This window comes from Thamnophis elegans, chromosome 16, assembly GCF_009769535.1.
Source record: "Thamnophis elegans isolate rThaEle1 chromosome 16, rThaEle1.pri, whole genome shotgun sequence".
NCBI classification, from domain to species: Eukaryota; Metazoa; Chordata; class Lepidosauria; order Squamata; family Colubridae; genus Thamnophis; species Thamnophis elegans.
In genome coordinates, this window is record NC_045556.1 from 33,281,914 (window position 1) to 33,294,646 (window position 12,733).

The following is a 12,733-nucleotide window of genomic DNA, read 5'->3' on the forward strand; positions in this document are numbered from 1 at the left end:
AGGTAACATCATCAGTGCTAGGGATTCTTTATAATATGTCTTTAAGCAATGACTAAATTCACAGTCAGTCACTGAACCACAGTTAATTCATTGGCTGGAGCTTAAATATGTAGGGCGGTTGTACGCATCCATCCAAAATAGTTCATATTCAACTGAAACCATGCTTGTTTCTGGCAAGGTCCTTTCCTCAGCTGGGAGCTCCAGCCTTGACGTCTCCCTCAGAGCAGAAGGATGGCCCTCAGCTTGAAACTAGCTGGCCCTCTTGTGGCCATGTCTGAATCTTCTTCCTTCTTCCCGTTTAGGATGATGTCTCCTCTTTCTATGAAGAACTTCCAGCCTTTAGGCCCTCACCTCCAGCTCCTTCCTGTCAGACGCGGGCAGATCCTTCAGACCAAGCGCACAAACCCGGTTTGGGATCTTCTGAATCCTCCCAGTCAGGGCTGTTCTTCATGGCTCCTCAAAGCCCCGTGCCATCTTCCAGCCTCTCCGAGAAGGACACCCACAGCCTCGCCTCCAGCACCACCACCACCGGCTCTTCCATGGAGGACTCGGCCTCCGGCTCCATCTACGCCTCCATCTCTCCAGCGACTCGCCTCTCGCGGAGGCCCGTGAAGGCCCGACTGTTGACGCTCAACCAGCACCCCATGCTGCCTTTCCCTCGGATCCAGTCGCCAGCCCGGTTGAAACAGCCTTCCCTGGAGACGGCTGGCCCGGCCCCAAGTTCCCCTACCCTCCCGCCCCTTCCTGCCCACCCGGCTGCTTCCCCTCCCGGGGAGAGAGGCAGTTTTGAAGTGGGGAACACTCAGCACTTTATCATGGTGGAAGTTCATCGGCCGAACAGCGAACCGGATGTGAATGAAGTCAAGCCATTGCCTCAAGCTAGAGGTGACCGCTTGGTTCCTTTGAAATGCTTCTTTGACTTAACTCCCTCCTTCTTTCCATCCTTCCTCTGATTTTTCCTTTCTTTTTTTCTTCTTCACTTCCTTCCTGCCCTGACTCTTTCTTTCTTTTTCTTCTTTCCTTCCTTCCTTCCTTGGCTCTTCCTTTCTGCCTTCTTTCCTTCCCTTACTCACTTTCCTTTTTCTTTTTTTTCTCTCTCTCTCTTTCTTCCTTCCTTCTTTCCTTTCTACCTCCTTTCATTCTTTTCTTTCTATTTTTATCTTTCCTTTCTTTCTTTTTCTCCTTACTTCCTGACTTCCTTCCTAACTTCCTTTCTCTTTCTATCTCTTTCTTTCTTCCTTCCTGACTTCCTTCCTAATTTCCTTTCTCTTTCTTTTCTTTCTTTTTCTCTTTTTCTCTCTCCTTTTTTCCTGACTTCCTTCCTCCCTCCTCCTTTCTTTCTTTTCTTTCTATATCTTTCTCTTCTATTTCTTCCCGACTTCCTTCCTTCTCTTCTCCTTCTTTTCTTTTCTTTCTATCTTTTTTTCCTTTCTCTTTCTCCTTTCTTCCTGACTTCGTTCCCTCCTCCTTCCTCTTTTCTTTCTATCTTTATCTTTCCTTTCTCTTTCTCCTGACTTCCTTCCTTTCTTCCTCCTTCCTTTTCTTTCTTTCTTTCTCTTTCTTTCTCTTTCTTTCTCTTTCTCCTTTCTTCCTGACTTCCTTCATAACTTCCTTCCTTCCTGTCTTCCTTATCTAACATGGATAGTGCACAATCTGTGAAGTGGGAGGGAGCCTGCAAGAACTTGCCCTTGATAACATATTCAGTGAGAAGAGAGGTGACCCCAGGGCTTCCTTCTGCTCATCTGATAGCCAGTGCAGCTGCTGTATATTTTCATCCAAATATACAAATGCGTAGTTGTTGCGTGCAAATTTATTTATTTATGTACCCCAGGCAGCCTGGCTACCTTCTTCCCGTCATGAAAACATTATCCATCCCTTATTCGGTGGCTTGCAAAAATGAATATTGAGCAGGCCCCAATCAACAGACCATTTTAAGAGACAAAAGATAACCAGGCAATCAACCCCCCCCCGCCCCTTTAAAAGCTGCATTTAAATGTCTGCCTGGAGCATCCACAGAAGCCATCCTTGTTATCCCATGTTACAATTCGCCCTAGGCTGCATTAACAGAGGGACAGAATCAAGATCACATATTGTTAATACCGCTCTATAAGACCTTGGGAAGGCCATACTTGGGATCCTGCATCCAGTTTTGTTTGCCACGATGTAGAAAAGATGTGGAGACTCTAGAAAGGGTGATGAGAAGAGCAACCAAGAGTATTAGGGGACCGGAGGCTAAAACATACGATGAACGGTTGCAGGAACTGGGTATGCCTAGTCTAGAGAAGGAACACGGTGGCTCAGTGGCTAATAGCAATAGCAGTTAGACATATACCTCTCTAAGCGGTTTACAGAGTCAGCCTATTTGCCCCCAACAACAATCCGGGTCCTCATTTTACCCACCTCGGAAGGATGGAAGGCTGAGTCAAGCCTGAGCCGGTGAGATTTGAACAGCTGAACTGCAGAACTGCAGTCAGCTGAAGTAGCCTGCAGTGCTGCATTTAACCACTGCGCCACCTCGGCTAAGACAGTGAGCTTGTCGATCAGAAAGGTCGGCAGGTCAGCAGTTCGAATCCCTAGCGCCACGTAACGGAGGGAGCTCCCGCGACTTGTCCCAGCTTCTGCCAACCGAGCAGTTCGAAAGCACGTAAAAAAACGCAAGTAGGTAAATAGGAACCACCTTTGGTGGGAAGGGAACAGCGTTCTGTGCACCTTCGGGCGTTGAGTCATGCCGGCCACATGACCACGGAGACGTCTTCGGACAGCGCTGGCTCTTTGGCTTTGAAATGGAGATGAGCAGTGCCCCCTAGAGTCAGGAATGACTAGCATGTACGTGCGAGGGGAACTTTTACCTCTACTTAGTCTAGAGAAAAGAAGGACTAGGGATGACATGACAGGATCTTCCAGTGTTTGAGGAACTTCCCAAAGCACCTGAGGGTAGAACAAGAAGCAATGGATGGAAACTAATCCCATAAGACCTTTATAAAAAGATGGCTAGGAGGAGAGGAACACAAAGCACAACTTTGGAGAATAAATTAGGGTTACCCAAACTGTGGGCGATTAATTAATGAACATTCGGCGCAAGCAACCTCTCGTAATAAATACGGACAGAGAAAGGAGGCTGGCTAATGGATGATGACGCACCCAATTATAAGGAGAGGAATATGGTAAATTTAAGGGATTTATAAGCACTTATATTTTCAGAATGACATTCCCCAAAGCTATTTTATTGCAGGAATAACATTATTGTAGGCATTAAGCAGAAGAGCCTTCTTTAGAACTAAAATATCGGCTTCTTGTTTTACAGCACATGAATGAGAGTGGTTTTCTTTCTTTTTAATTCAAGTTTTTTTATTTTTAATACAAATTATACATACTACAGGAACAAAGTATTGTCTGGGTCTAAACTCTAGAAAGAGTGCAGAGAAGAGCAACAAAGAGGATTAGGGGATTGGAGACTAAAACATATGAAGAACGGTTGCAGAAACTGGGTAGGTCTACTTTGAAGCAAAGAAGGACTAGGGGAAACATGATAGCAGCCTTCCAGTATCTCAGGGGCTGCCACAAAGAAGAGGGAGTCAATCTATTCTCCAAAGCACCTGAGGGCCGGACAAGAAGCAATGGATGGAAACTAACCAAGGAGAGAAGCAACCTAGAACTAAGGAGAAATTTCCTGACAGTGAGAACAATCAACCAGTGCTTGGCCTCTAGAAGTTTCGAATGCACCAACACTCAAAGCTTTTTAAGAAGAGATTGGAGAAATCTCTGTAGAGGTTCTCTAGGTCATGGTTGTCCCAAAGGGTTTTTTTTTTTTCAGGAGGCAACTGGATTTCCTTGTGGTTTTTTTTTTTCCTTTGAAGAAGTTTTGCTTCTCATCCAAGTAGCTTTTTCAGCTCCACTTCCCTGTCTTGGATGAGAAGCCAAACGCAGGGGGTTGGACTAGAAGACCTCCAAGGTCCCTTCCAATTCTGTCGTCCTATAACCTCAGATCAATTAACCGATGGAACGGCTTGCCTCCAGAAGTTGTGGGTTCTCCATCCCTGGAGGTTGGCAAGAAGAACCCAACTCTGTGGATTCTGTTCCTTTTCCTTTCTCTGCTCTGCTGCCTCCTTAACAGCTTGTCTCTCACCGTTTCCCATCCCAGCCTCCACGCTCTCCCAGCTCTCCGACAGCGGGCAGACGCTGAGCGAAGACAGCGGCGTTGACCTGGGGGAAGCGGAGCTGAGCAACAGCAGGGAGAGGACTCAGCTGCTGCAGGGCCTGCCATCAGCGCGAAGTCCCCAGGGAGTCCCCAGATTGGGCAGAGCGGTCGAGGCAGGACCCAAACCGGTGAGGAATCCCTCGGGCACGAGCACCAGCGACAGGCAAAGGGGGTGGGGGTGGGGGGTATCCTAGACCCTTTCCCAGTTCTTTGTCCTCCAATATTACAATAGGATAGGATAGGATAGGATAGGATAGGATAGGATAGGATGGGATAGGCTGGGATAGGATAGGATAGGATAGGATAGGATAGGATAGGATAGGACAGGACAGGACAGGACACCAGGAGAAGAGAAGAGAGCAGAATAAAATAATATAGAATAGAATAAAATAAATTTAGAGCAGAATAAAATGATTTAGAATAGAATAGAATAAATTTAGAGCAGAATAAAATAATATAGAATAGGATGGAACAGAATATAGAATAGAATATAGAATAGAATATAGAATAGAATAGAATAGAATAAAGAATAGAATAGAATATAGAATAAGAATAAGAATAAGAATAGAATAGAATATAGAATAGGATATAGGATATAGGATATAGGATATAGGATATAGGATATAGGATATAGGATATAGGATATAGGATATAGGATATAGGATATAGGATATAGGATAGAATAGAACATAGAATAGAATAGAATAAGAATAGAATATAGAATAAAATATAGAATAGAATAGAATAAGAATAGAATATAGAATAGAATATAGAATAGAATAGCATAGCATAGAATATAGAATATAGAATAGAATATAGAATAGGATATAGGAGATAGAACATAGGACACAGGACATAGAATATAGAATAGAATAGAATAAGAATAAGAATAGAATAACGAATAGAATAGAATAAGAATAGAATATAGAATAGAATAGAATAGAATAGAATGGAATGGAATAGAGTAGAATATAGAATAAAATTGCATAGCATAGAATATAGAATAGAATATAGAATAGGATATAGGATATAGGATATAGAATAGAATAGAATATAGAATAGAATAGAATAAGAATAGAATATAGAATAAAATATAGAATAGAATAAGAATAGAATAGAATAGTAGAATAGAATAGCATAGCATAGAATATAGAATAGAATAGAATATAGAACAGAATGGAATAAGAATAGAATATAGAATGTAGAATAGAATAGGGAATGAATAGGGAATAGAATAGAATAATTTAGAAGAGAAGAGAATGGAACGGAATGGAACAAAATAGAATAGAATATGGAATGAAATGGAATTTAGGTTTAGGTTTTGCCTTAGGTTTTCTACCCAAGGCAAAATTAGAACTCGGGACCTCCCAGTTTCTAGTCTGGCACTTTAACCAGTACCCCAAACTCCCTCTTAGACGAGGAGAAGGGGATGAAAACTCAAGGTGAAACATGTCCTCGTGATTTACACAAAATAAATGTCACTATCCGGTGAATTATACATTTTAATACCCTGTTTTCCCCAAAATAAGACCTCCCCGGATGATAAGCCCAATGGGGATTTTGAGCACATGCGCTAAAATAAGCCCTCCCCGAAAATATTGCAACACAGCAGCAGCCACGAAGTGACCATGCTCTTCACCTCCTGCACCTCAAAAATAATAAGAGATCCCCCGAAAATAAGGCCAAGTGCTTATTTTGGGGGTCAAAAGAAAATAAGACCCTGTCTTATTTTCGGGAAAACACAATAGAGTAAATTATACAAGATTTGCACTTATTAAATCGATTTTGGTAGAAATTAGTGACCACATTTCTCCACTAGAGGGAAGCATTGCCGTTTAAATTTAGGGTAACCCCCCCCCCAAAAAAAGGAAAAGGAGAAAGAAAAATACAACCACACACACCCTGTATTCTCTGTAGACCGCATAATATTTTGCAACAAGCTGGTTTAATTCACACTCAAGACTTCCCCAGGAAAGACGAGCCAGCGAGAATCGGGAGTTTAGTCAAAATTTTGGAGATGAGTCCTTCGTGTCCATGATTCCCATGCCAACTTTGCTCGTCCTTCACTGATGTTCTCTTCCTCTCCATCTCCTTACAGCCAGGACTCCTGGAGCCAACTTCGCATCTAATCCGGGTGCCGAAGAGCGCCCCGACTTTGGGCATTGCCATAGAAGGGGGTGCCAACACGCGACAGCCCCTGCCCAGGATTGTCACGATCCAGGTATGAATTCAGGGGATTCCTTGAGGAAGAGGGGTTTCCTAGAACACGGGAAACACGGACATCCGAGGGAATTCTTTGCAGTAAGAAGGGTTAGAAAAATGCTATGAGACATTTTCCCCACAGCTTTGCTCTTGGACCGATCCTGACCTTGAAGAGCTAAAGAACGGGCCTTTGTGATAAACTTATTACCCTCAACTCCAACAAAACGATTGAATTGTTCTTTCTTTTTTCTTTCTTCCTGCCTACCTACTTTCTTTCTTTTTCTTTCCCTTTCCTTCCTTTCTTTCTTCCTCTCCAATCCTCCTTCCTTCTTTCCCTTTTCCTTCCCTCCTTCCTTTCTTTTCTTTCTCTATCTGTATGTTTGCTTTCTTTCTCTTTTCCTTTCTTTCTCTCTTTCTCTCTTTCTTCCTAACTTCCTTCTTCCTTTTATCTTTCTATCTTGCCTTTCTTTCTTTCTTTTTTTCTCTCCCTCTATACTTCCTCTCTCCCTTCTTTCTTCCCTTCCTTCTTTCCTTCCTGTCTTTTTCTTTCTTTCTTTCTTTCTTTCCTTCTCTTTCCTTCCTTCCTTCCTTTTTTTCTTTCTCTATCTTTCTCTTTCTTTCTTTCTTTCTTTTCCTCTTTCTTTTTCTCTTTCTCCTCTCTTCCTAACTTCCTTCATTCCTTTCTTCCTTTTATATTTCTATCTTGCCTTTCTTTTTTCTCTCCCTCTTTCCTTCCTTCATTCCTCTCTCCCTTCCTCCCCCTTCCCTTCCTTCCTTCCTCCATTTCTTTTTCTTTCTTTTTCTTTCCTTTATTTTTTCTTTCTATATTTATCTTTCCTTTCTTTCTTTTTCTTTTTTTCTCTTTCTCTCTTTCTCCTCTTCTTCTTTCTTCATTCTTTTCTTCCTTTTATCTTTCTATCTTGCCTTTCTTTCTCTCCCTCTTTCCTTCCTTCATTCCTCTCTCCCTTCCTCCTCCTTCCCTTTCTCCTTCCCTTCCTTCCTCTGTTTCTTTTTCTTTCCTTCCCTCCTTCCTTAATTTTTCTTTCTATATTTATCTTTACTTTCTTTCTCTTTCTTTTCCTCTCTTTATCTTTCTCCTTTCCTCCTAACTTCCTTCATTCCTTTCTTCCTTTTATCTTTCTATCTTGCCTTTATTTTTCTCTCTCTCTTTTATTCCCTTCCTCCTTCCCTTCCTTCCCCCGTTTCTTTCTTTCTTTCTTTCTTTCTTTGTTTCATTCCTTCTTTCTTTTTCCTTTCTTTCTTTTTTCTTTCTCTCCATCTTTATCTTTCCTTCCTGCTGCAGAAGGGTGGCTCTGCTCACAACTGCGGCCAGCTGAAGGTGGGACAAGTCATTCTGGAAGTCAACGGCACAGCCCTCCGGGGCAAGGAGCACCGCGAAGCTGCTCGTATCATCGCTGAAGCTTTCAAGACGAAAGAGAAGGATTACATCGATTTCCTCGTCACAGAATTCAACGTTGCACTTTAGGGGTCTTGGGAGACCCCCAAAGCCAAAAGACCAAGAGACGGAAGGAAAGAACAGGGTTACGAGATGTCCGATGTGCCCACTCGCGTGCTCACCTGTACACCCAGGTAGAGCCTAGACAGGATTTCCCACAGAGCAAACTTGGGGTTGGATTGACCTCTCCTCAACATACCGTATTTTCCAGAGTATAAGACGCACCAAGGTTTTGAAGAAGCAATTTTTTTTAAAAGGGGGTTGCACTCTGCAAACCTCCCCAAAATGGCCCATTTTTCACAAAAATGGGCCCGTTCCCCCCCCCCCCAAAAGGCATGAATAGCCTTTAGGTGGCTTGCAGAGTGCTCCTGGGGGTGGGGAGCCCCCAAAAAGAGCAAAAAATGGCCTGTTTTTCACAAAAACGGGTCCGTTTTTTTTCAAAAAAATTGCATGCATAACCTTTAGGAGGCTTATAGAGTACTCCCGGGGGTGGGGGAGCAAAATTGTGCAAAAGGCCCATTTTTCGCTCATTTATGCCCTCCCCGGCTGCCAGGAGCACTCTGGAAGCCTCCTAAAGGCTATGCCCGGCCATTTTTGCAAAGGGGCGGGGCTTCGAGGCAAAAAATGCTGTATTCAGTGTATAAGACGCACCCAGATTTTCAGCCTCTGTTTTGAGGGGAAAAAGTTCGTTTTATACTCCAAAAAATACGGTACTTTCCCTCTGCTAAGTGCCCCAACTTCTAACGGCTCCCCAATTTTGATCGACCTTGAGAAGCCCGTCGTCGTCCTTCTTCCCAGCGACCATCCATTACTGGCTTGTAAACCACCAGTTAGCTCACCTGTCTGTGCTCCTCTGCCTCCGTGTTCGAATAAACTTGGCAAGGCACCTGTCTGTCAAAGTCACCTGCTTTCTCTCGTAGCTCTTCCTACCTTCTTCCCCTTGTATCTTACGGGGAACTTCTTGCGATCACAGCAGGAGAGGATCCAGGCACCGTCAGAGTGAAGTAGAACCATCTGCGCTACATCCGATTCCGGTGTTTTGGGATTTCGCCCCCGTGATGGACACCTCTGCAGGGACCTTGCCCATATTCCCCCTTCCGCCTAGCCAATAAGGGGGGAACCCTTCAAGATTTCACTATCTGTACATAAAAGAGAGACTGTGGTTTAATTTTTCAATAAACACGTTAGAAAAAAGAACCATGGCTGTTATTTGGCTACACCAGCTTTTCCCCACCGTATAAAAGAGCTGTGTTGGTGAACCTCGCCCCAGTTCAGCTCCGCTGCGCAGGTATGTGCACCTTCCACCGGCCAACTGGTCTTTGGGTCCGGACAGGGGGCATGGGGGGGAGGGGGCTGTACACCAGCGGTAGGTTCCTACCAGTTTGGACTGGTTCAGCCAAGTAGGTAGTAATTCGAACCGGTTCTATGCTCGGGGCCGCCATCTTGATTTTCTGTTCTGCACGGGAAGGCAGAAAGGAAAGAAAGAGGGAGAGAAAAAAGAAAGAGAAAGAAAGAAAAGCAAGATAGATAAAAGGAAGGAAGGAAGGAAGGAAGGAAGGAAGTTTGGGAGAAAGGAGAAACAAAGAAAAAGAAAGAGAAACGGATTAAGGAAGGGACGAAGGAAGGAAGGGAGAGAAGAAGGAAGAAAGGAAGTTTGGAAGAAAGGAGAAAGAGAAAGAAAGCAATGGAGAAAGGAAGGGAAGAAGGAAGGAAGGGAGGGAAAGAGGAAAGAAGAAGGGAAGGAAAGAGGGAGAGAAGAAAGAAAGAAAGGCAAGATAGAAATAAAAGGAAGAAAGGAGAAAGAGAAAAAGCAAGAGGAACAAAAAAAGGAAGGGAAGAAGGACGGGAGGGAGAGAGGAAGAAATGAAGGAAAGAAGAAAGGGAAAGAAAGGCAAGATAGAAATAAAAGAAAGAAAGGAGAAAAAGAAAGAAACAGAGAAAGGAAGGGAAGAAGGAAGGAAGGGAGAGAGGAAGGAAGAAAGGAAGTTTGAGAGGGAGAAAGAAAGAAAAAGAAAGAAACGGAGAAAGGAAGGGAAGAAGGAAGGAAGGAAGAGGGAGAGAAGAAAGAGAAAGAAAGGCAAGATAGAAATAAAAGGAAGGAGAAAAAGAGAAAAAGAAATGGAGAAATGAAGGGAAGAAGGAAGGAAGGGGGAAGGAAAAAAGGAAGGAAAGAGGGAGAGAAGAAAGAGAAAGAAAAAGATAGAAATAAAAGGAAGAAAGGAGAAAAAGAAAGAAACGGAGAAAGGAAGGGAAGAAGGAAGGAAGGGAGGAAGGAAAAAAGGAAGGAAAGAGGGAGAGAAGAAAGAGAAAGAAAAAGATAGAAATAAAAGGAAGAAAGGAGAAAAAGAAAGAAACGGAGAAAGGAAGGGAAGAAGGAAGGAAGGGAGGAAGGAAAAAAGGAAGGAAAGAGGGAGAGAAGAAAGAGAAAGGAAAGATAGAAATAAAAGGAAGGAAGAAGAAAGAGAGAAAAAGCAAGAGAAACGGAGAAAGGAAGAAGGTGGAAGGGAGAGAGGAAGAAAGGAAGGAAAAGGGGAAAGCTTAAGAAAAGGCAGGCTTCGCCTTCCCTTCAAAGCTCTTCTTAAGTTAATGACTCCCTCCCCGCTGCCCCCGCCTCCCTCAAGCTGCAATTGGGGGAGAGCCTTGTCATTTGCAGCTCTGGCCTAGCTGGCTCCTCCCCCGCCTCCAGATGCGTTTCGACACTGGCTCCTCGCAGCAGCAGCAGCCGCCAATTCAGGGCTCCAGGAAACGAACCGCCCTTGTTCCAAAAACTTCGCAGGCTGCAAAACTCCGAAGAAAGTTGCCTCCCTCAACTAAGTTTGGCCAAGTAAATATTGGGGCTGGGGAGGGTGGGCTCTCCCCGCGGTGGGTCTGTATCTCTGCCCTTCTTCTTTGGCTGCTTGCGGAGGTGGCGGGTTTGGGTGGGTGGGTATTGCAATGGAGGGGGTGTGTGCGTGTGTTTTTTAAGGCAAAAGGGCTTGCGACCACCCCTTGCGTCGTCTTTTCTTGCTAGTTTGACCGCTCTTTTTAAAACCTGCATCCTTGGGAAGGTTATTTTAATGCGGATCGGAACCAGATTATTTTTGGGTTGGGGGGGGGAAGGGAGGGAGTTGAAAACGTGGCTCTGTTTAGTCACCCGTTGGGACGCTCTTTCCCCACCCACCCCGCTTGATTTGGGGGATTCCCCCCCTCCAAACGAACCCCCCGCGTCCGCTTTAACCAACTCTCTGCTCATCCTTTTTTACTTCGCGCGCCTCGCGGACGCAGCGCCCAGTCAGGTCGGGGTATCCACGATGGTGCGAGCTAACTAAAGAATCGCGCTGCCTTCATGAGCGCCAGGAACGTGCTTTGCCTTGTGTGTGTGTATTTGTCCAGGCTGGATTTGAACCTGCCTGTTGCTCTGGTTACCTTGAAGGAATGAAGGGAGGGGGGAGCCATCGCCTGTAGAAACGCCTTGTTGGTTTCAACTCTTGCTAAGCAACGGAACGCTGCTGGCTCCTGGTGAGCTGATCCGCCTGTCCTCGTAAGAGTTTTTAAAAAGATTTTTCCTTTCTTCTTTCTTTATTTCAAGGGGATGTTAAATCAAGAAGGAAGGAGAATTTTTTCTGGCAGGGAGAACAATGGAATAACTTTGGTTTCTGGAGTCCTGGGTGCTCATCCCTGGAGGTTTTCAAAAAAGAAAATAGTCCGGACAACCATTTGACTGGGAGGGTATAAAGCTGGTGGCTTGAGCAGGGGTTGGTCTAGAAGACCTCTGTGGTCCCTCCCGGCCCTATGAGTCTATAATATAGTCCATGAGCAGGACTGGAGGAGCAAGGGATGGAAACTAATCAAGGAGAGAAGCTACTTAGAGCGAAAGAAAAAAAATTCCTGGGTGAGAAAAATCACAGTGGAACAACTTGCCTCCAGAAATGGTGAGTGCTCCAACACAAGAGGTTTTTAAGAAGAGATTGGACAGCCTGAAATGGTATGTAAGGTTTCCTGCTTGAGCAGGGGGTTGGACTAGAAGACCTCCAAGGTCCCTTTTAACTCTGTGTTAAAACCCCTTTAACTTTTAACACAGTGCTTTAGTGGCTAAGATGATGAGCTTGTTGATCAGAAAGGTCGGCAGTTCAGCAGTTCAAATCCCTAGCGCCACGTAATAGAGTGAGCTCCCGTGACTTGGCCCAGCTTCTGCCAACCTAGCAGTTCGAAAGCAGGTAAAAATGCAAGTAGAAAAATAGGGACCCCCTTTGGTGGGAAGGGAACAGCGTTCCGTGTGCCTTCGGCGTTGAGTCATGCCGGCCAGATGATCACGGAGACGTCTTCGGACAGCGCTGGCTCTTCGGCTTTGAAGCAGAGATGAGTACCGCTCCCTAGAGTCGGGAACGACTGGCACAGATGTGCGAGGGGAACCTTTCCCTTTATTATGATTTGCCTGTGCTGTAGTGGTTTAACTTAACTTTAGTTTACTGTGGCTTCCTGGGTTGTGCAAACCTTATGTTCGTTGTCTGGTGGAAACCTACAAAATGGGTAGATGTGGTAACTAGCTAAGGCTCACCAAAAGAGGAAACGCAGAACCCTAAGATGGGAAGGATACCTCAGAGATCCTGCAGTCTACCTCCCTGCACAAGGAGGTTAACTGTTAAGCATGTAACGAATAAGTATGGCTTGGATTTCACTCTCTGAATTGGGATCTCTGGTGGATTTTTCCTTCTTAGAATACAAAGTAGGTAAGTACCACATTTGGGGTGGGGGTGGGGTGGAGTTGTGTGGCCTTGGTTTAAAGAATGCTTAATGTTTCTTACTCGTGCCATTGAGCACATGTGTTCCTAGTAGCAATAGCAATACCCCTTAGACTTATATACCGCTTTATAGTGTTTTACGGCCCTCTCTAAGCG

General features: G+C 44.6%; 2 protein-coding genes across 2 annotated transcripts in view; both read left to right on the plus strand.

Annotated features, from left to right (window-relative positions):
• WHRN (whirlin) overlaps positions 1-8,123 on the plus strand; it is a 95,367-nt gene extending 87,244 nt beyond the window's left edge. The window contains exons 10-13 of the mRNA XM_032233292.1: positions 303-885; positions 4,142-4,326; positions 6,297-6,419; positions 7,704-8,123. Coding sequence (XP_032089183.1) covers positions 303-885; positions 4,142-4,326; positions 6,297-6,419; positions 7,704-7,886 — 1,074 coding nt within the window. The 3' untranslated portion in view covers positions 7,887-8,123. The remainder of the gene's footprint in view (positions 1-302; positions 886-4,141; positions 4,327-6,296; positions 6,420-7,703) is intronic.
• Positions 8,124-10,585: 2,462 nt separating this feature from the next.
• Positions 10,586-12,733, plus strand: part of AKNA (AT-hook transcription factor) — a 33,615-nt gene continuing 31,467 nt past the window's right edge. The window contains exon 1 of the mRNA XM_032233219.1: positions 10,586-10,680. The gene's annotated coding sequence lies outside the window, so the exon portion shown is untranslated. The remainder of the gene's footprint in view (positions 10,681-12,733) is intronic.